A 24,678-nucleotide genomic window follows, 5' to 3' on the forward strand; every position below is an offset into this window, starting at 1 on the left:
GCTATGGGGCCCAAGAAGAGCTAGCATAGAGTCCATTAGCTCCGATGGTTTGCGGTCACCAAGTCCCTGAATGTTAAGAAGGAGGTGGGCTCTTTCAGATTCAGATTTGCCAAAAGCAGATAAAAGGAAGGTCTTAATAGTCTCATACTTGCGTTCCTGCGGTGTTGAAACAAGCACAGATAGAGCACGTGTTGCTGTTTGACTGTCAAGGCTAGCCACCACGTGGTAATGTTTCGTGTCGTCCACTGTAACACAGCGGATGGCAAATTGTGCCTCCGCTTGAGCAAACCAAGCTTCGGGGTTTGTAGTCCAGAATGTTGGCAGCTTTAATGAAACTGCAAACACCGCTTTGTTTTCCTCGCCCATGTTGAATGTTATCTTGGAAATCCGTTCCAAGTTTCGGGGTCACCAATGTAGGAGTAGCGCTTAAATAAAGCTAAGACCTACCTCTTGAGTTGTCCTGAGTTGAACTGCTCGCCTCTGGGTCTTGAATTTTACTCACTGTGTCACTCTCGCGGAGAGTGACGTCCCTTGTCCTTGTGAGGTCAATGCAATCGTACTCGTAGTGTTTCGCGTAACCCCACAGCCATTAGAATTATCAGCTTAAACAATTTGATAGGATGCATAGGCTAGATCTAGAATCCATCCCAACAGTATCAACAATGCGATGACGAAACAATGCAGCCCTACCCCAACTCTCCCACCAAGCGCGCAGTCCTTTGCGAGGAGGGGTGGGGCGGCCGATTTTGTGATGCACAACCCTTCCTCTCTCCCGCTCCGCATAAGCCTAGATAGGCCTAGGTCCTAGACACGGGTATCGAGCAGCTTGCTAAAAATAGCTCAGCTAGCTGCTTCTGAGGAAGGGCGAAGGTGATATTTTACAGACATTATGTTTTTGTTTTTTAAAATAAATTAGGCAGCCGGTATTTTCACAACATGTTGTGGGGAAAAAAATTTACATACGCCTTTTCACAACCTGTCGTAAAAAATTCGATGTGCGTTTTCACGACTTGTTTTTTTCTCAGTGAACAGCTGGGTCCTCTCTCTCTCTCTCTCTCTCTCTCTCTCTCTCTCTCTCATGTTTTCACGCAAAGACATGCCGGCTCTTACCGCAGAGGTCTAGGCCTACTAGCTAAAATACAATTTTGTTACTGTAGATCTAGATCTACTTTCCAAATTTGGACCTGTTCTACTGCCATTCCGATTCATCATCATCATTGCCTTTTTCACCCTGGGGCAGGATATAGGCCACGAACAAACACTCTCCACCTTTCCCTATCCTGGGCTAGTCGCTTGATGTCACTCCACGTCTTCCCACTTTTCTGTACATCCATTTCCGTGACTCTTCTCCTGGTTCCACGAGGTCTTCCCCTTGATCTTTTCCCCTGTGGGTTCCAATCTAACACTTTTCTTGTTATGCAGCTGCTTGACTTCCTGAGAGTGTGTCCAATCCATCGCCAACGTCTTCTTCCCACCTCATCTCTGACCGGGCTCTGTCTGGTTCTTCTTAATACTTCCTCGTTGGTGATCCTGTCTGTCCATTTGATCCTCAGCAGCCTCCTCAGACACCTGTTCAAGGAAACCTGGATCCTCTTTATGCACATATGGGATGCGTTCTACGTTTCACATCCATACAACAAGACTGACTTCACATTTGAGTTGAAAATTCTAAGCTTTGTTCGTAATGAGATATCCCTGGTCCTCCATATCCTACTCAAAGAAATAAATGCAGCCTGTGCCTTTCCAATGCGGGACTTTATTTCAGCGCCTGTTCCTCCCTCTCTGTCGATTATACTCCCAAGATAGCAGAAGGATTTGACGTCTTCTAGTGCATTTCCTTGTACTGTGACCTGCTCCTTTTGCCGTGCATCTATCCTTAGGACTTTCGACTTTCCGGGGCCATTCCGATTAAGGTGTCAAAACTTCCGGATGGGTGCAGAAAGTGCTTTCAACTTTCCCTTGCAAAACCAGAGCCTACGTCCCGAAATTCTGTACTGGCCTCATCATTATCAATACCGCAACATGCGTTTTAGAAAACTTTGAAAAGAGAGAGAGAGAGAGAGCACCTGCCTTTCTAGCTTCTCAGACAGTAGATTTAGAATCTAAACCTCGGTAGTAAGTTGTAGACCTATTTGTGCGCTCTCGACCTTTGTCCCTCTTTGGGGCTCGGTCATGAAAATAACGGCTCCCAAAATATAGATTTTGTTTTAAAAAGTGAAATTGTTCTGTGGTTTTGGCATTTGACAGTCGAACTTGTTAAAAAAAATGGTGGAAAATTAGAGCAAAGGCTTGGTGATCGTTCCGTCAGGATTGATGTTCCCGGATTTGCGTAGCCTACTGTCAGGGAAGCGATTATAACAAATTGAATAGCAGCAATGGAAAAATGCCATTTTCAACTCTCGGACAGTTTTAAAAACCTGTCATTCTATGTTGTGTGTATGTAGTTATGTTACGTCTGAGCTCTACTTTCACATCTCTGAAAGAAAGGTTTTTTCACAAGTACAAGAACATGTAAAAAAAAAAATGTACAGGTAGATCTAGATCTATGTCACAGTAGTCTTGAGTAGGCCTAGATTCTAGGTCTAGCGGTCGCCAGCAATCATTCGCTACTTAGCCAGAGAGAGCTCTTGGGGTTAATAAGGTTAAGGGTAGGCCTCTAACATCGAATGAAAATGTCGATCTGTATATGATTTTAACCCTCTAAATTGATGTTACAAATTAAATATATTGCCAAAAAACTGTAAAATTAAGACTTACCACAGTGTCTTTGATGTGTCTCTGCCCATGCTATCATAGCTTCCATGATATATTAATGTTTACAAATCAAGAACAGGTTGAACTTGAAGTACTGCAACCTCGCCGGGTAGTGTTTCGACTCGTCTAGATTGTGTTGTTCTTGGCAGTGACTGATTTCGAGGATTTTTTGCTGAAAACTTACTTTGTACCTCAGTACTTCCGAAATTCTTCTCAAACTCACGATACGATTTAAAAATTTGTCCCACTTCGAAGGGATGGGGATTTGCATCGGCTGTTCATATTGAGAGAGAGAGAGAGAGTTTGGTCCAAAGAAAAAAATCAATTCTATTGTTAGTATTATTGTTTTTGATATTTTTTATTATGACTGTGTTTGTTCTTCTTCTTCTTCTTCTTCTTCTTCTTCTTCTTCTTCTTCTTCTTCTTCTTCTCCTTCTCCTTCTCCTTCTCCTTCTCCTTCTCCTTCTCCTTCTCCTTCTCCTTCTTCTTCTTTTTCTTCTTCTTCTTCTTCTTCTTCTTCTTCTTCTTCTTCTTCTTCTTCTTCTTCTTCTTCTTCTTCCTCCTCCTCCTTTTCCTCCTCCTCCTCCTCCTTTTTCTTTTTTTTCTTCTTCTGATGATGATAATGATGATAATCATTAGCATTATGTATTTATTTGCTTACACATTTATTTATTTATTATTTAATTGAGGTATTTTTAAAATTTATTCTTTCTTTCTTTTTAAAATTTTTTTTACTTAATATAATTAATTCTGCCCTTAACGTGTTAACGATAAAAATGGAAAGAAACATAAATGATGACACAATTTGGGGGGGGGGGGGGGGGGGGGCAATTACAGACAGCAGAATTATAGGCGATTTCCAGTTTGAGAACCATAGTCAAAGGGTGCATGGAAGCGGAACCAATAGATTGGAAAAAAGAATATTAATCTGCAGACAGGAAAAAGAGGCTAACAAGGTCAAGGTCATCTCTCGTTTATCATGCTAAAAAATTAAAAAATTAACCATCAGCAACATCAAGGAAGTGGTTAGGGAGATTAAATGGACAAAAAGCAACATGTGTTGTAGAGGGGTTTGATTAACTATCTTGATTTGGAAAAGGACTGTATTTTAGACCCCAAAAGTTGTCGGTGATGTAATGTACTGCCACTGGAGAAATACGCCTTCATGCTTCGAATTCTCAAGAAGGAAGGAAGTATCTTCATTTCCTATTTTAACTCCATCACTTTTTACAGACATGGATGTAGAGAACTGGACGGAAATCAAATGTGTATTTAATTAGAGGAGATAAAAGTGACAAGGGAAGGAGGTAAATGGAAATGAGGCTGTGTGTCGTTTTGGCCAAGGTGTTCAATTAGATTTTGTGTGTTTTATATTGACTTTATATTCGTTTCAAATTACAGTTAAAGCTATCAAAGACAGAATTGCAAGGGAGTAAAAAAAATTCCTTCTTCGACATTTTCCGTCTTAGACAGGAGAACTTAGGACGAGGGGGCTTCAGAGGGCCAGCCATAGGTGGTACTTAGAGTAGACCACTGTGGTAGACCTTCAACTAAACCAGCACCGACATTTTCTTCCTGCTGCTCTTTTGTTTCACCTCCCAGACACTAGAGGAATTTATTATTTGCTTTTGTGAATGGAATTTGGAATAATCAAAGGCCTTTAAACAGGTTTTATAACATTGCAGAATAATTATAAAACTGCTATATTTTTGTTTCCCCAGATCTGATTCAGGTACACCTTGTTCCTTTCAAGTAACATTATAAGAATGGCCCGTCAGCTTACAACCTCAGTCTCTGATGCCTTCCTCACCTGGTCTGTGCTGTACTTTATCTACAATGTGTTCTGGATAAACTTTTTTGCCTGTGTTGGTTTGGGTATCCAAGGTGTGGCCGCTGCTCTGGGTGTCGCCCGCTTTGCTCAAGCCCGGCAAGAAGGTCAAATCTACGACTACCATATGATGGCCGCTTGGTTGGCAAGGGTGAGTCATAGCTTTGAAAAATACATCAAATTCTTTTTGTCTCTGGTTTCTAAAATCATACTTCATAAGTTTAATTGCTTTGTTATGGTGTTTGAAAAGGTAAATTTTATATTGAAGATTCGGTCAATCTACACAGAGGGGGGGGTGGGGGGTTGGGGGGTGTCAAAGTTTGACTGTATGTGGAAGCTATACATAATCAAGCAAGTTTGAAGCTTTCAAATGAGATTTCTTGTCTCTGTATTTTATTTTTGATAATAGTGAATAATGGGAAAAGTGTTAATTTAGAATCTAGGCGTATGTGATTTTTCGTCATTATTGAAGCACATCAGTACATTGTGTATTGATAAATGCTGACAGGTTTCCTTCATTATGCTAATACAGGGATATCCACTGTACAGCAACCCAGATGAGAACAACTTCCACCTAACAGCAATTAAACTTGTGTAACTTGTAACAGAATTTTTCCTTTGTAATAAACCCTTTAAATAGCAACCTTTTACCTTCAACAGCAACCTTTATTGCTTTGCTTCTCAGGTGAATTTTTTTTTTTTAGATTCTAAAACTGCGAACTCAGACTCTGGCCTATAATTTCAGTGTGTGTGCATCCTTCCTCTTTTGCTTGTCTCTTCAAAACAACCGCTTCAAAAGTGCACAACACTGAGTAGAGGAGCTTAGTTCACCAAGAATCACCTTCCTTCAAGAGTCTAAGGGGAAAAGTCTTGGCCACTGCATAACATTACCGCTAATGCTCAAACCAAACACTGCCTATGTTCTCACTTTCTGACATATCAACTTAGAACATCTCTGTATCTTGTGATTAGGACCCATGAGTGTGTTTGTGTGTGTGTGTGCAGGGAAAGCGAGAGAGGGCGGTGTTGTAGGGTTATTGTTATCTTTGAATTTTACAGCCTCCTCCCCTTCCTCCTTTGAAAACTCAGCAGCAAAACAATAAACAAGGGTTTCTGTGGCAGACACCACTGTAGAAAAGCTGTCACTGTCAAGAGAATAAAACATTTAGGAACTGAATATCATATTTTGTTTAGACAAATTAAAGAAAAAATTTAAAATCTGATTATTTTTTTTTCAACAAAATTTTTATTTAACTAACTTATTTTTTCCTCAGTGCCTAATTTATTTTTACCTTTATCTCTTCTCTTTCCCCGCATAGGTACTTGGTGTCCCACTCCTTGCTGTAGGCTTCTGTCACAAGGAGTTGCCAATTATGATGAACCTCAACATCATGTTTATGATGGGTGTTCTTCTGGGCAATCGCCTCCTGGCTCCCGGCATGCGCAAACTGATAGTGGAGGCATGCAGTGGATTTGGCATGCTCACCATCATCATTGTGTCACTACGCACATGGAATATCTACGGTGTTTTGGCTGCTGCGGTCTACATTGTTTCCGGGCTGATGATTGGCTCAGAGGGAAAGCTAGGCATGGTTTACCGAGTTGATCTGTTGCATGTTGGGCTGTTGGTGGGCAACATTTTGTTCACCTGGGCTGTTTTGAATTTGTAGGAACATCTGAGAAAATTGTTAGCAAAAAACTCCTTTACTAGTTGAAGAATTACGCTTTAGTTTTAGATCAGAAAGTAGAGGTTCTAGTATCATGCACAAATGTATTAAATGTATTCTTTTGTCATGACAGTTCCATACAGACTCTACTCTTTAGATGCTGAAGCTATTTATGCGGGTTGAACTTAAATAAATAGTGGCCAACAAAACATGAATCATGTTTAGACAGTCTAATGGGTGTTGGGGATGGAAGAACAATATTACATTTACTTGACATTGACGAAAAGCACTGCCTAACTTTAATATCTTTTTAAAAAGTTTTTAAAATGTATTTTTGCAAATTTGATACTGGCCCTTGATTGAACTCTTTATCTATCTGTGCCATTTTCATCCACCAAGTGGTCTATCACATACATTTGTAACAGCATAAATTTTAACTTCTGTCAACATGGGAGAACCAGTGAATAATTCTGTATAGTACTTTTGAAATAGTACTTGACAAAAGAAGAAGAATCAATGCTTTTATTCTCAAGTTGTGAAGATTGTGAAGAGCTTGTTGTAAAATTAGTTACTGAATTTGCAATAATCTTTTACGTTGCCACTTCTGTAAACCCTTGTACTTATGAATGTGCTGCATGAACAATGTAACAGCGTAGTGTGTTAGAACAAGAACATACTTTGTGTACATGATTGAAATCTCAATAGCCTGTAAAACAGTGCATAAAGACACTCTAGGTGTAGAACTTTCGACTTGAGTTAATCAAAACAATCAAATCTATGCAATCTAGATCAAGTTCCTCAAAAGCTTGTATGATCAGCATTTTGGTGTCTGAGTTTTCGCCAGAGGCTCATCAACTACGAAATTATGGATATTTGTAATCAAATGTAAATGTTTTAGATATGTCATTGATATTCGAAATGCAGGCTCAGACTTGCCTTCAGAGGAGTATTCCAACTTGTTCCGTCATATGCCAAATAAGAAATGAGAGAAATTAGACCAGCATGAAGCTCGCTCATATGGCAAAAACGAGTGAGCTCTTTCAAGGCTCCCCTTGCATACTTTGCAAACTATTTTTCCTGTGGTATAAATACTGTCAGTGCTGATAAACATTTTATGCTGACCAAGTATTTACAGTATTTCTTGTGTTTGTACTGAGCCTGCCATGCTAACAGCAAACAGTCATGTGGTTCTTGGACATATAATAGGCACTCTAAAATGTTGTTTAAGATAGCAGGACTATGTCAGTGTCAATATTAACTTGACAGTGTGTAGATCTAATATACATCAAATGCACTTCGGTGCAAGTTCCTTTTTAGTCTGTAATACCTTGTGAGATATGACACTCATCACTAGAGTTCATACAGAGGCCCTCTGTTTGGTGTTGACTTTCTAATTTTAAAACTTATGTTGTTGGGTTAAAAAAAAAAAGACTTCCAACTGAAGTGAGACCCAAGACCTCTTGATCTCTTTCTCGATTGGAAGTCACTTGTTTGGAATGCTTCGTTTAATATCGATCTCAAAACATTGCAAGTTATGATGTGAATTGTTGTGTAAAATTAGTGCTTTGCAAAAATTGCTTATATTCTTTTAAAAGTACTGTTGTTTACCACAGGTCTGTTGCCTCTTGTATTTCCCCTGACTTTTTCAATGTATTTCATTAAATCTGAACACCGGTCAATGACAAATGTTAGACCCAAAAAACAGATAGCTTAATGTACTATCAATATGTTTCAGTTTGATGGTTCAGACACCATTGCTTTTGAGATAACTTTTCAGCTATGCCAAAATATTCATTCTGTCTCATCTCCATACCTCTCTGTCTTTTCTTTTTAGCCCAGTCTTATTTTTGAACATGATTAGGTATGAAGTTTTCTTTTTTTTCAATGCTGTTTGATTTTAGCATAGCTTTAGCAGCTTCATTGTCTTGTTCTTTCACGACTGTAGTTCCATCCTGCCTTCTCTTTCAAGCTTTTTTCGGCAATTGTTCTGAGTTCTTGATTTTAAAAAAAATCATATTGAATAAAGCAGTTGATGGTTTTCAGTGTTTACTGCCTCAGTGAAAGTGGACAGTTTTTAACGTAAATTTCTAAAGCTGTGAGCAAGAAAGATCCTCTGAAAATCAAAGCACATAATGGGATGGATCAAACAGTAAAAGGAAGTTGTGTAACATCTAAAAAAAATTTAATGCTGTGGACCTGAAATTTTCACAGTCGCTCGAAACCCATTCCCCATCCCATGACTTTTTATGCGGATCCTAGCATCTACATCCTCTTGTGGAAGGAACAGCGGTAGTCAGCTTTCAGTAAACTGTGCAGTTCTTAATTGACTGCTCTTTCTCAGTCCTAAATGCATTCAAACTTGTGTCCAGCAAGCTAATCTTTCAGAGTAGGAAACAACTAGAAGTCAAAGGAAGTGGGGTCAGGATTGTAGACTTTAAGCTCCATCTTGACTAGATGAAGCTTAACTTGGATCCCTTGCTCTAGTATGCACAGAGTTGTAGGTCTTGCTCTAGTATGCACAGAGTTGTAGCTCTTGCTTGTGGACATCTGCATTTCAAGTGGAGGAGCGTTGTGTAAGAGATTTTGATCTTTGGTCTCAGCTTGTCACAATAGCAGTTTTTATACTGGGGCAGTACCTTTTGCACATAGGAAGATGAAGTCGTAATAGTATTATGTAACATGATATCAACTGAAAGAAGAGCACTGAAAAGGAAAAAGACAATGTTCTCGTGCAACTTAACCATTTTGATGGAATTCCACAAAAGGGAATCTATAGTTCTTGGGATTCAAACATTCTAAGCAATTCTATGGTGCATAGCCCCTTCTCTCCTGTTTCTTTCACATTTGATAAATGGGGTTTCCAATGGGCTCACACTTTTTTTATATCACGCCAGATAATATCAACATTTTTCTCATTCACAGAGGAGTTTTCACGGCCAGAAATGGGGTTGTCATAAACTGTTTCTCCCTTCACGAACTTCTCTTACTCAAAGATAAACTGTGTTATATGAACTTGCAGATGCTCTACAAACGTTCTGCAAATTTTTATGAATCAGTTTCTGCGATTTACCAAGTTTACAGGGCATGAAGATGTAGATACAGATGCTTTCTTTTGTGAACTCATGTCTTGTTTTCTCGAGAACACAAACTTTCCTTTGTTTGTGACCTCATAAAATAATCAAATGTGACGTCACATGAAACTTCAATGGTTGGTTTGAGAGTAGACATGTTATACATCCATAATTAATGTGTTCTACTGTATGACTGAAGTCAACATCTTAGCCGCTAGATGGCAACTTCCATTACTTTCTGGTCCCCTCTTGTAAAAAGTTCCAGGTTATTTTAATGTGTCGTAGTGTTATCAGATTTCATAATATTCAAAATGTTTTGTTTTTAATCTTAGAATTTCCTTTTTTATAAACCTTTAGAGATTTGGTTTTTGTTTTGAATATTTAGACTTGGTCATTAGACCGAGTCTTTATCTTGTTCTGGGAGCATTCCATCGTACCCGTTTTAAAATAAGTTTTGAGTAATAGTTTTTGTTCTCTTTCCCTGTTCAGGATAAGCCCCTGTTTACCGTGGCCTTTCTCTTTGTTTTCCATATTACTGCCGAAAACGTTTGAGGGAAGATATTCGTTGTCATCAAGTGGGTGGTTTGGTCGACATTTCTGCTTTATCAATGATGCTTTTAGCTGAGCCTGTGGCCTCTCTTGATGTAGAAGTATTATCAGTAAGAAAAAATGTGAGTTTTCACATAAGTTCAGCATTTTTTCTGCTCATTTTATGAGAACAATCATTGTATTTATGGAGAAGTATTTTGGCTACTTGTACAGATGAATTTCGTTACATAAGAGAGTATGTAATTTAAAATGAGGGATTTTCCCGCTGCTTGTAGAAGGGAACGCAGATATAGATTTTTAAAAGATCCATAACAGTCAAATGTTTCTCTCTTTTGTGAGTCCACAGTTTAACTATCAAGGCTGTTCTGCCATATTACAATTTTAATTGGAATGTGTAGTGAAAGTTTTCTTTTGTGATCTTTATTGTAGAGGAAACTTTTATGCTACAGTGGATGACTATCAAAAGACTCATGACAGAAAAGAAGTTTCTTGGCTTGACTTTTATTTTGGTCTGTCTTTCTACAGCGCAGCTAATACAAATAGGATAGGTTGTATTTTTGTAAATACTCTTCTGGAATCTCTTGATTGTTTTTTTAAATATATGACTGATTTCCGTTGATCAAGAATTCTATTGAAAAACGTATAACCCTGGACTGCAATGATTTATCCATTTTGGTGTCATTGAACTAATCTTTGAGAAAAGGGTTGAAACCTCCAGAAATTTAGCTAATTTACAGGGCATTGAGGGAAAGATGGTGCTGTTCTTGTTATAAGTACCAGTAAGCATCATAGACCTTTGTGTTTAAGTATGATTCATATTTAAAGCCAAAGAGAATGAAAATACTGTGTATCAAAATAAGTGCATTGATGAAAGTGAAATGTGTGCCTGAATGATAGTGAATGTTTAAGTGTGTTTGCATTAATGAATGCAAGTTACTTTTTGAAAGGAGAAAAGGTTTCTTTTTTTTTCCCCACAGTCTTTTAACTCTTTATCTCCGTCAAGCCCCTCCCAGTGGCTCATGGTCGGAACCACTGTGCTGGTGTGCCGCTGACAGCGGCTCGGGCATATTCCTTTACAAGGACTTCGCCATTTAAAACCAGTTTAGTGATGTTTTCGCCATTTTTAGATTTAGTACCAAAAAAGGGCCCCGCCATAGTGGGTTTACCCCCCTCGGAGATAAAGAGTTAAGATACATTACCCATGTTGGTGTGTCAGTAGGCCCTATGCATGCTTTTTTACACCTTCATCATTTACGAATTTAAAGGCATGTTTATTAGCATGGTATAGCTTTTTGACATACCAAATATCACATTTTGAAATGTTATTTTCTTCAATAATTTTTTTTCTTATGACCACATCTGTTTATAAAGGGTAGGACTACTATTTCTTGTGCAATAATCCATTTGACCTGCCTTTGTTCTTGATATACCCAATCAAAAAAAAATAAATTATATAGGTGTGTGTATACGTGTGTGGGCATGCATTTCTCGTATAAAGTAGGAGCCCATTCATGTTGAATCTGAAAGGCACCACCTTTTTCACTAAAAGTGTCATCTCTGATTTTACAATCATTTGTAGCTGTGTGCTCCTCCCACAGAGGGAAGCAAGACTGTAAAAAAATAATTACTTCATCTTTGTTGTATATTAATATGATAATATACATGGTATAGTTTATGCTCTTCCTCAACCATAGATTCATGGTTCTTTAGTATTGCAGCCTATCGATGTAATGTATCAATGTCAAAGCGTGGAATTGTCAATTTGTAAGAATGTATGAGCAAGAAAGTTTTTGAAAGCCATCTTACGACTGCTAATGTCTAGGTCTCAAACTGTTACGGCTAGGTGATAATACCACTTCATTGCTGCGCAATGTATAATGACTCTTGTGGCCTCAGTTATCTATTTTGTGCCATGAAGCATCCCATATCAAAGAAGTCAGTATATCAAAGAAATGTTATTCCCCTCTTAATACAAATTTGCGAGTGTGCCTAGAGAAAGGTCTTGGTTGTTGGAAGAGGTTGTTTTTTTTAGATCTGGCTAGGAGGTGAAAAGGCATGAAAAGTGTTATGAGGTTGAAATTTGTAGTTCCTTTCCTGAGCAGAAAAAGTATGCCTAGCCATTCCTAAATAAAATATTAAAAGGATTTTTTTCTCTCCGAATGGTGTGTTTATATTTCAAATATTCCCCCCCCCCCCCACACACACACTTTTTACGCTTTACTGAGTGATAAAAATGTCCCGGAAATCAGGTAAGATGTAAGATGCATCTGTTATTTTGGTTTCATATCGGCACTATGTAGCCTCAGAAAACTAACTATGATGTTGTTTACCAAAATTTTCAGCCTGATCTCCCCCTTCACAGTAAATCATTGTGGCCATGAATACATCTAATCATCTAGCTACCATTGATTTTTTGCTTGTGAACCCCATGTGTTTATCATAGTGCAAATGGCATTGAATTCTTATTAAATTACAATTAGCTTAGAAACATTTGGAGTAATCCGAGAGGCACATATTTTGTTTATAAACATGGCGTTAGTATGTTCTCTTTGACCGTAAAATCAGCAAACAGTAGTGTACAAGTTGTGTACTCAAATCTATAGTGTAACATTTTGTGCAAACTTTGTTTTAATATTGCTCTTTGTCTCAAAATGTGCCACATTGCTTAAACCAATCAAAAGATTGAAATGTTTCGGAAGTCAGCATGTTCAGCATTGATTTTGCCATGAAAATATGTCTTTTTTATGTAGTCTAAGCCTGTAGATACCAAGTGCCATTTGTAAATGAAATCAGAAAATTTTGAAGTTGTTCTTCATAAACTTTGGATTAACACCTTGTCTTACAAAATTTAGCATATCTTTAAAACTGTTCAAGATATTTTTAAAAATCCAAACACATCTTTAGCAATGAATTTCCTGAAAGATTATGGCCTTAACTCAAAATGCAAAAATTTTCCAATAACTGGGATCTTTCTTCAGGCTCACACTCACACACATTTCTTCTTTGCGTACGATAAACATTTTAACCTCAAGAAAAAAATCGCCGGAAGGAGTCTTTAAAAAAAATAGATTTAAACAGAATTTCATAATTCTTTAATTTCAAATGCGAACATTTAGATTGCTCAGTGTAAGACTCCGTAATACGTCACTTTTCAAAATGGCATACATATATATAGACCTACTGGAGTCTTACACTCCGCAGTGGATTTGAAGATTTCTGTTGAGGCTAGAAGAGGCAAGACTTCTTGCTTTCTTCCTGTCTGTCTCTTCCTTGGTTTTTCATTGTTCCTTTCATAGGTGCATTTCTTGATGTTGAATGCTTCTTGTGAGACCGTCGATGGGTTGTCTTTCTGGTTAAATGTCTTAATCATTTGTACGTGTGAACTTTCAGATTTTGAGGTGATGGATGAAATTCTTGTCTGAAAGTCGTTCGGATATTGAAAATTCCAAATGCTACTAAAAGTGTATTTTACTTTATTGTGCAATGGAATTATGCAATAGATGTTAAAGTAAGGATAATGGTGTTTGTTAAAAGAGTTTGAAGTTATTAAATTTTTTTCTGCAATCTTTCTCTGGAGATTGGAAGTCCTTGACTAAAGATTTGATACTTTTATTGTATATTCTTTCTTTTTCATATCTGGGCCTAGTCAAAATCTTTCTAGAAGTTACACATTGAAGTATTTTGTTATTGTTTTCAGTTATTGTTGTGTAATGAAAAACAAAACTGAAACAATAAGAGACTACTCATGCAAACAGAGTGGAAGAAATAAATATATATATATATGTATAAAGTGTTTGTCTTATTTATTTCCATCGAGCAGTAGAGTAGCAGTATAAGTCAAGGCAGTTCTACATATATTTCCTCCTCAGTTTAAAAGAATACTCTTCTATGGCCAAGATTTAGAGGATTGTTCTTGTGTTTTCTCTTGATTTTTAAACTTTTCAACAGAAAAATATTTGTATCAGATTTCAACAGCCCTTGAATAGATCTAGATGTATTACCGTCTCATTTCTGTCTTATTTCTGTTTTATTTTGAAAATACTGTTTAGAGCCTTATTCACCAAATAGACAATAATATATGTTTACTATTGGTGTTTTTGTAGTTCGAATTTGGTTGTGAACGAGCCTGTTCTTTTACATTACCAAAGCTGTTTTTAATAAGTCCTTTTTTGTCATGTCTCAAATCTTGACAGAAGTAGTTTTAAGATGCTATTTTAACTCTATGTTTGAATATAATATGTATGTGCTTTTCCTTATCACTTTTCCTGATAGCAGAGAGGAGCTGCATTTTTTCTTCTTTGAATATTTATGCCTTGGCAATAAATGAAGTATAAAAGTTACAGAACGAAAAGTGTAAGATGAGCTTTTGTTAGTGCATGAGTTGTGTGATCTGAAAAGTAGCGCATGGTAGATTTCAGTATAATGTTGCATCTGAATGTAATAATATATTTTTCCTTGTACATTTTATTTCCAATTTCAATAAAACTGCTTTGAGTGTATAAAAATTGTTTGTTTGTTTTTTCTATCCCTGCAAACTTTTTTTTTGAGTATGTGTTTGTTTTGGAGGTGTTCAGGGGGTATTCATAGGTTTTGTGAGGGTTTTCTTCTTTCCAAAGTTCTTGTGCATATATATATGTTCCCAATCAACTACCATGGCTTTTCAGAGAGGTGGAAAACATGTACAGTACTGTGAACATTTCCTTCTCATTGTATCAAACCCACTTCTATAAAGTACATTTTTCACACAGCTTTGAGATGAAATGTTTCTATGCATTAGATTCTATATGAAACATTTTGTAAATTCTATTACTCACTCTTGTGAATGCACAGATCTGTTCTGTTGTCATGCGTGCAAGATGACACTCTCCCACCATACTGTGACTCACTGCTGCATCTCATTAAAATGTTCATTAGCATTTTGTTACCCATTCCATCGTGAGGGTGATCTTCACACCGACATTTGACACTGCCAGGTTCAATACATTTTCTTGTTCTCTACCATATTTCAGGCAGTAAATATGTGTCAATCCCTACTACTAGTTGGCTAGTCAGTATAAATGACTAAGAAAGAGATCCTTTGAGTCCAACATCTGGTCTCCTGAACAACAGAAGTTGCTGCTCGAGAGAGAAAATTGACTATAGCAACAAATAATATATTATTATGTTTGAAGAATCATTTGCAACAGGATTGAAGAGACCACAGTCTAACCCTGGGAGGGTTTTTTTTGTTCAGATTTAGTAAGAGTTTTACAGCGCTTGCAGTATAAATAGGTCACAAAAGTGCCGAAGATTAGAGTTGTTACTATAAAATTATCTGTACAAAGAAAAGGAGGAGAGATTTTTGGATGATGTTTGATAAAAAAAAGGAGGAGCAAACCATACCAGCCAAGTAAAAGTGTATGGGTTAAATGCTCCCATCAGCACTCTTAGGTTATTAAAGAGGCTAGATCTACGAATGAAGCATCTTTCTCTAATAGGACCGATCCACGGTTGAGATTTCAAGAACACTCAGTCTGGGATCCCAGTCAGGGCAACCTATTCCGTAGTCCAGCATGATACCATCTGAGTTAATGGAGCGCCTAACCACACCAGAGCACCCGCCAACCACTACCCTGAGAGTAAGTGGGGCTATCTATATCAAAAAAGGAATTTGCTCATTTCACATATTATTATTACAAGGAACAAACTATCAAATGACAAGAGACGTTTGTTGTACAAAGTATCACTTTATTTCCTTGTAACAAAGACAGAACTTCACCATTGCTTCAAGAAGTACATGCCTAAGTAATGCCCAACTTTACCCTACTAATAAGCAGAATTAAATGGGAGTTACTCTGCTTTCTAGCAATAGCAAAGAACAAACAATTATAACAAGCGTGAGATCAATGAATTCATTGCATTCTGCGAATATACAGAGGAGTCTGCTTATACCGAAACCTGCAGCCCAACAAGATTTTCTTCAGTTTAGCTAGGTTTTCAGTTTAAAGAGATTGCTTAAAGTTAAAGAGAAGTAAACAATATTGAGATTTTTATTTTATTTTCGTTAACAGCTGTTACTGCAGTCACTGCATTAACTGTGTTTAGTTTACTAAGAGGACTCCACAGCAGTTGGAAAATGCATGTTTGTCAGAGATAGTGCCTTTTTACTTTTAATCTGAAAAGACACACCATTCCAAACAGAAAGCTTACTTGGGAATTCGCATCATCAAAATATCATCGGCCAGCTGTTCAGAAGTACTATGCCGCCCAAAAATTTAATTTAAAAAAATATTGCAATTCCTTAATCAATGATATCGTTGCATATCCTCAAGACCTATTTTCTTGATATTTAAATAGAGTAAATGTTGAAAAATGCAAGAAATTTTTTTAAAAAGTAGGTCCAATTGTAAAAAGAATGAAACACCTTTTTTCTCTTTCTTGAAAAATTTTGCTTCCTAGGCCTAGTACATTAGAACAAATTGCCAATGAAATCTTGAATGTAACTTGGAACTCGTTTCAAACCTAAAGCAGAAGAGATTATTGACTTTTTATTAGTGGAGTTGGTCACAAAGTGGTTAGCTCTGAAAAATCTATTCTTACAACTAGCTCGACAAAAAAATTAAGATTGATACCTTTATCAAACACTTAAAGAATTTGTTTTAGCTGCTTGTAAATGGAAACCTAAGAAAATATAATTCCATGAATTCTTATTTTACTGCCAAAACTCTTGAAGCCGCTCTCATAATGTGTCAGACAAATCAACTGCTTAGTGCAAGACTGCCATATATGCCATTTTGAAAAGTGACGTACAACGGAGTCTTAAGTCCCGGTTACACGCAACGATGAATAGAATCAGATTCATCGTATCAGAGAACTGCCCGTTCTATCGAATTGTGTTTTCTGTTTACACATTCCAATCTATCGTCCAGTTTTCTATCGATGAGGGAGATTCCTCATCATAAAGCCACCATGTCTCTTCGCGACCACAGCCATTTGCCTGCTCTCTATGTGAAGGTTTTGAGCTCTGGATCGAATGAATGAAAGGCGAACACTACCTCTAGATCACAGAAGCCCCCCCCCCCTTTTACCCTGTACATTTTGATATAGATCTAGCAGACACTGTCTTTAAGGGTGGCCATACTGTAGGCCTACAGTGTTGTGTGTAGAACCGGAAGCTATGACTTGACAGCAGATGTGCAACGCACTGCGTGACCTTGATGCACAGCTTCATAATTAACGATCAACTAAACAATAAAATTGCTAAAATATAAATAATAACGAACCAAATCAGGTTCCCTGAGAGCAACTTTGCTTATTTTGAGACGCTGATTCCGAATATGAAATCAGTTTTTACTTACGGTAATTATTTTTAAAAAATTGAGCACTGAGTTTAATTCTGCGCGGCGGCAAATTTCAAAGTGAATCTACGTCACAGCGCGTCTCCCTCAAATCTGAACGAGATCGCACGGAAAATATCAAGCAGGACTTGATTTCTCGACCGAGTCTCCAAACCATTGTTCAATAGTCCAAATTTTGTACAATTTTGGGGTTACACCTAAAAATTTATTGTATGATCACTAGATCGTCCTGTTTTTGTACAATTTATCGTTACGTGTAACCGGGGCTTTACACTGAGCAGCCAAAATGTGCTATATAACAAGAAAACCACATAAATTTAATAGAATCTCACACTTGTTCACTTTGAACAAACACCATCCACATAAACTCATGCAGGCATAAAGGACAAGATAAGCTAGCGAAACCTCAGACTAACAAAAAGCACTTAACCACACCACAACATCAGCCAATAATACAAAGGCAAACTTTGTTTCCAGATCAGAAATAAAACACAAAAAAGACACTCAGGAACACAACTTAGACATGACCACTGACAATGAGTTTTCAGTTACTAGGGAGAGGTTTTAAAGTCATTTTCAGAATTGGATGATAACAAAAACTAAGAACAACACAGAATTTTCATTCCTTTTTCAGTGACAGACTGGACATAGTTATACATGTCTCCACCATTCCATTTTCTCCCTCTCTCCAACAAGCTTTCTCAAACTCTTTTTCTTCATCTCACACTCACTCACACTCACAAACAACACATGTCACATCCCACAATTTTCTCAGCCTGAAGAAAGGGGAAAATCACAACACAGTCCCAACATATTTTATACAGATAAATGGTAGCTCTTGGTGAACTCTAAAAAAATGTTTAAAAACTTTTTGTCATGCAAGACTTCATATGAGACTTCAGTCTTGAACTATCACGACACGCATCTTCTGATGATGTCTAATAAGAACCTTTGAAACAAACTAGAATTTCATGAAAGACAAATCGCATTAGGAATACTAAAGAGGAAAGAAATTTACTTCTTAGTGTAAAACTCTGCCGTACACCATTTTGAAAAGTGACCTGAAGGGTAGGGATAAGATCAGTTTTTATCTCCAAAAATCCTAAAGAACAGAACCTACAGTTAGCCTACATCTACATTAAGAATATAATCAATTTTTCCTGTGTCTTCACATATATAAAAATCTTTAGGTAGTATACATATATGCATTTATTAAAATAGAAAGTGTAATTTTTTATAGAGACATTTCGAGTCGAGATTTTAAAGAATTTGTTTTCTTGGATTTATTCCTAATTACCATGGTCTCATTTTGACCTGTTGCCTGATGAATGGCCTTCTGAGACAAAAAAAATAATAAATGTAATATATGCTCTGGGTAGATCTATCAATTCATTCTTCTTTGTACCAAGCCAGAGCCAAACCATGAGATTGTTTGAGTAAACTCTTGGTACAACATGTATGATACCAGGACTTCTCAACCTGTGGACTATAACTCACACTCACTCATATGAAGAATATAATCATCTATTGTTCCATATCATCATTGAATCAAATTACTCCTAATTTTTTTTCACATTTATCTGAGCAATTCTTCTAGACATTATCATTGTGTCAAATAATTCCTCTAAGAGTATTTTGTATTTCATAAATTGAAAAGTCCTAGAATGCAGCTATCACAAGTCAACTGTGGGTTGTTTTAGGATGAGAGTACCATCCTGCAAGGAGCAAATAGATTTTTGTTGGCCAGCTGTTCAAATGTACTAAACCCAAAATGAAATATTTTTTTTCAAGTGCTCAAGTAATATTTTGTCAAAATTTAAATTGTAAATGATGACAAAAGCAAAGGACTACTCTTAAAACTGCAGAACATGGGAATCAAGGGAAACATACACTCCTGGATTAAATCATTCCTTGCAGATAGACTCATCCAGATCCAGATGGATGAAACCCAATCTTCAAAAGCAGTACTGGAGGAAGGACTCCCACAGGGATCTTTTATCAGCTGTACCTTATTCCTTGTCTTCCTCAATGACGTTTCAGATGTTCTCAGAACAGAAAAAGCCCTTTTTGTTGATGACCTGGTCCTTTGGCACACTGGAAACTCGACAACAATAAGCAGACGAAGACTACAAGATGATCTAAATTCCCTAGGAATCTATTGCCGTTTATGGAAGATGAAAGTAAACTGCGAAAAAACTGTCAACTCTGTGTTTTTATGAGAAGCTATAACCTTGCAAATGCAAAAATCCCTCTCAAAATAGATGGTACCAACTTGAAAAAGGAGAATAAGCCAGTTTATCTTGGAGTACAATTTGACAGCAAGCTCAACCTGAAACAATACACCAACAACCTCAGGGAGAAGGCTATGAAGAGACGTAATCTCATTAAACGACTAGCCAGTACCAACTGGGGATCAGACAAGAACACCTTGAGAGGCCTCTATTTAGGATATACCAGAGCTGTTTTTGATTATAATCTTGTTCTACAAAACATTTGCAGTAAAACTACAAAGAACTCAATGGACACCATCCAAAACCAAGCTCTTCGTCTTATCTCTGGTGGTATGAGAACCTCACCGACTGCGGCCTGTGAAATCCACACAAAAGCAAGAAAAAAATACCCCCAAAATTTTGTTAAATCGTTTTAAGAATGAAAGTCTTTTTTCTCTCTTGAAAAATTTTGTTCACTGGGCTTTAGGACATTTTAACAGTTTGCCCACATTTTGTTTCAGAGATCAGCTTATTGCTGGATTAGATCCTCGACTGACCAGTCAGCATAGAATGTTTCATGTCTGACAGTAAATCCACAAATAACATGTAATACATCAATAACAATATGAATGTCAAAATGATTGTGACATGTGTGACATCACGGTGAAATCAGGCGCTCGTTAAAAATCATGAAACCGAAGACATTGACATTTTCCAACCTGTTGGGCCATATTGTTGATTTTTTTCCCTTTCGACTCACCACCTTTTAAGTCCATTAAAAATACATGTCTGGGTGGATTTTACTGAAAAACGATCAAAGGCACAAAAAATGTAAATTTGCAGTTTCTAAAGACTCTCGTACTTTGCAAGTCATCAAATTGTGGTGTATAGTTTCTCACTGAATTTTGACAAAGACGTCAATCTTCATTCATCTCGCAGGGAGAAATTTGTCCCAGACGCCAGGTGGTCCTCACGATCTTCAATCGCAAATATCTATATTTCTGTTTAAGGTAGGTGGGTACTTTGGGAGGTCAAAAGCAAGACAATTGAACAAGCTTCAAAACGATATCAATAACTTCATATGCCCCAAAATGTACAAGCTCCTGATTCCACCATGTTGCAACACATATTATTATGCAGGACAGACATAGCAAGTCAGTAATTCAAAACCTTTACTTGCTTTTTTTAAACAAGCTCACAAGGTACACATTCTTACTTTACACATTAAAATAAATAATTTCATCATACACAATACAGTCATAGATTTCACAAGGGAAAACACGCTTAAATTAAAAACAACACAGTTATAAGTTGGTGCTTGTCTTATGAGCGTTCAGGTAGCATTGTGAAGTAGTAATGCCCTGCATAAAACAATATAACGGGTAGTCGGAGAAAGCCTTAACAAGTTCTACTAGTTCTATCCAAATCGTCAATTATTTCTATGTGCCACTTTGTGTTTTGTTACTCACATCTATAATAACAATAATAATGATAACAATAATAGACAGCATTTGATTGCGCAAATTCCCGCTCAACAGCAAGCTCTATGTGTATTATTACATCAGCAGATCTGATAGAATTCTTAAACAATCTCAACTTTCTGGGAAGCATACAGCACAAGCAGCCATTTTATAGGGACTAAAACATTAAAGAGTTCTTTTGCTGTCTATGGCCCGCTACCTATTTCCACCTGAGTGAAATTTGAACAATTCATTTAGAGAGCCTTTCCCCAAAGACACAACGTTGGGCCTGAGACTCAAACCCTCGAACCTGCAGCCACACGATTACGAGTCCGGTAGCCTCACCATTAGACTACCAACATTTATACTTTTCTATACAATATACAGAGAACAGACCATTTCACAAGGCTACAAAGAAATATATCGCACAAACCACAGCAATAAAATATGATCATAACTATTCCACTATTGCACTTTTCTTTCCACTCGGATAAAAAAGATGAAGTACGTACTACAATACAGCACAGATAACACTAACACAACTCAAAATCATCGATAGCTCGTACAGTTTGCCACTCCCTGATTGATACATTAGAAAATTTTCCTTGTCGGTTACTCTACACTATGGATGTGTCGAGCACATTTGTCAATCCTCACCGTGTTCAAGTTATCGTGCGCAACTGTTAAGCGCAGCCTCTCTGTAACGACATCGTTAGGACTAGAAAAAAATGTCGTTTTAGGGATGTTGCTTCCTGAAACAATGAACAATGTCGTTATATCAAAGGTCATTATAGACAGGCTGCACTGTATTTGTATTTTCTGCATGATGTGCCTTTATCATCCCATTAAACGGCGTTGCACAAGCCAAGAGGAGATCTCCATTAATCAGCAAAAGGGTGAGTGATAGTTCTAATGTACCAAAACTGAACTTGTTCTTGCTTTTCATAAAAAGTAAAGCTGAAGCATCGAGATAACACTAATGTTATGTTGTGATGATTAGTCTCTTCTCTCTATTTCAAAATCTCCTTAGACAGAAGTAGGGTAAAAAAGATTTTTTAAAGTTTTTCATGAACTCTACGAAACAGAATTTCACTTACATACAGTTAACCTTGCCTTAACGGGGTGTAGCTATGGTCAACACCCAAATGCTATAGTTTTTGGTCTAACGCTTGCTTTTCTGCATCAAAGGCGGTGACATAGTACAAAAAAAGGTTACCAAGCAAAAAATTCAAGATTTCTGCCATAATAATCTCGAGCCATCAAAAATAAAGGATTGATTCAGCATTTTTAAAACCAATTTTATATTTTGTCAATCATCAACACTCATCAAGATAGAAGCCTAATATTTGGCATGGCGATTACTGTTGGTAGGTAGAACAACCTTACAGAGCCAAATGTGAATGTTCTGTACTGACTTGTGAGCCTTACAGTCCTTGCTGTGCACCACATTCAGGTCTCCAATGTTTTAAGATTTTGTCAAATAAAACAGGCCTAAAACTCCAAATGTGTTCCATAAACAGCAAAAATGCTCCTGTAAAGTTATAGAGTAATGTGTATAAAAGATTGTGTCCAAATTTGAAACAATTCTGACAGTAACTTTCTGAGATCTACTCAATATAGTGTTGCTACCTGGTCAGATAAACAATTCTGAGAAAACTGCAAAGAGAGATAATTTTTGGTGAAGATTTTCCTACATTGCTGCCTCTCTTAAATGCATTTTCCAGCTATTTATAAGTTTGATAGAGGAATTAGGCTTCTAAAGATGAGTCCTTGATATTGATATCTATTAAGATACACCAAAATCCGAAAACTGATATTTTTTCAAAATTTTTACTGATCTGACCAGTGGATCCCCTTAACGGCCACCTGTCCGAACGACCACTTTCCACGTCCCCCTTGTGGTTAATAAATGATATATTATGACACTGTCCAAGACATCCATCTGTCTAAGACAACGAGCCATCATGAACAATTGGCCATCTTGGACAATTTTGACTATTACTATCAATCAAACAAAAATGGGGTTTGAAAAGTTTGAGGGGAAAAGATGGGAAACAAGAGTCACTTTTGACACGCTATCTTTAGCATTAATACCCACAAAGTGAACTAAAAAAACTAGTTTTCTAAGCCAAGCTTTTACATCTGACAATGGCGATATACTAACGGTCAAGCAGTGCTGCAATTCACCTTATGCTAAGCGTTAGGGTAAAGTAGTGAGTCATCTACAAAATCTGTACCCCCCCCCACCCCCCCAAACAAAAAGAAGTTAAAAAATCTTTACTATACGTAAAAGGGAAGAAAAGGTACGGTCAAATGGGGTGGAATTCTTGGCTCTTCATTAGAAAGTGAAGAGAAGCCTAGGACGGGTTTGCTTGTTAACTCACTCTTATCAAACACAAGCCATGAAAAAAACAAGACACTGGAATAACACAGAAAACAAGGCAAAGGGTCAGATCTATCTGCAGCACGATCCATCCACTTGTTACCTTTCTAATAAGCCTGCACATTCTGTAATTTTCATCTGAAGTCAAAGACGAATATTCAAATTGCAGTGTACAAGAAGGTCAAGACTTACTAAAAAGGAGACAAAAACAAACTCGTGGGGGATCTTTATTTCAGGGCGACTGCCAAACTGGCTTCTCAATTTTCCAGGGTGTGGGTTGGGGGCATTCATTTTCCAAGGCGCTCCATTTAAAAAAAAAATATATCCACTCAACAACATGTCAGTGTTGCACTGGAGTCTTGTGCGACTTTGGTCTTTCAGTCTGTTCTTAGCCTGTGCTAGGGTCTGGAACCAGAATATTGACGATCATGAATCAGTCTGGATGTTATGATTGACATTATAATCATGAAAAAAAATATATTATTGCTCAAAGTAGAGTAATAACTGAATTGGCTCAACTACATCTTCTCAGTGTGAACTTTGCAAGAACTGAGGGAGTGCAGGATGCAGTGATACTGAAAATCTACCAATCCTGATACTGAAAATCTAGTAGTCCTACAATGGATTCCTGCCCACACTGGGATACCGGGAAATGAAAGAGCTGATGCTCTGGCAAAGAAAGGAGCTAGCCTCCCTCAGCCTGAAATTCCTACGAATTACACCACCTGCTGCCAAATGATCAAGTCAAACCTCAAGGAAGAGTGGATGAATGATTGGGCCACAGGTACGACAGGAAGGAGGATGTATGGCCACATGAATAAACCACTGGTCAAAGATCCAATCAATGAGTTGAGGAGGGGAGATCAATCCATAATCTTCCAACTTAGAACACAACATGTACCCCTCAACCAACATCTCAACTGAATTGGAGTAAAGCAGTCTGCTGTCTGCCCACTATGTAACTACCCCTCAGAGACAGTGGAACATCATCTGTTCTTCTGTAGAAAACTAACTGATTTAAGGGGATGTCTTCTTCCCAAGCAACCCCACACATCTAATTGCCTCTACTCCTCAAGACAACAATTAGAACAAACATGCAACTATTACCGAATGGCATCATGCAGAAGAGTTAACGCTCAGATGCTACTGGATCGCTAACAACAACAACAAAATCTACCAATCTTGAAAGGATAGCTAAAATATAAGCTAAAATATAGCTATTTATATAATCACCTTTCCAATGAAACATGAGCATTATTGTTCAATAACAAGGTGTTATTACTGATGTCTTTTCCACAAAAGGCCTGCACAAAAGCGCGCTTTGCAGATATCTTTGGCCTATCTAATCAAATTTCTAAAATTTGTTTCCAAGTTTCTATTCTCTGGTATTGTGTCAAGTACCCCAAGTGTATCTTAAAA

At 37.3% G+C, this 24,678-nt stretch overlaps 1 protein-coding gene across 2 annotated transcripts in view; it reads left to right on the top strand.

Moving 5' to 3' along the window:
• Nucleotides 1-6,274, top strand: part of LOC101857169 — an 8,750-nt gene extending 2,476 nt beyond the window's left edge. For both annotated transcript variants that reach the window (XM_005092043.3, XM_005092042.3), the window contains exons 2-3: nucleotides 4,476-4,733; nucleotides 5,902-6,274. In XM_005092043.3, coding sequence (XP_005092100.1) covers nucleotides 4,521-4,733; nucleotides 5,902-6,252 — 564 coding nt within the window. In that variant the 5' untranslated portion in view covers nucleotides 4,476-4,520 and the 3' untranslated portion in view covers nucleotides 6,253-6,274. The remainder of the gene's footprint in view (nucleotides 1-4,475; nucleotides 4,734-5,901) is intronic.
• Nucleotides 6,275-24,678: the final 18,404 nt, after the last annotated feature.

Source organism: Aplysia californica, unplaced genomic scaffold (assembly GCF_000002075.1).
Source record: "Aplysia californica isolate F4 #8 unplaced genomic scaffold, AplCal3.0 scaffold00040, whole genome shotgun sequence".
Taxonomy (NCBI): domain Eukaryota; kingdom Metazoa; phylum Mollusca; class Gastropoda; order Aplysiida; family Aplysiidae; genus Aplysia; species Aplysia californica.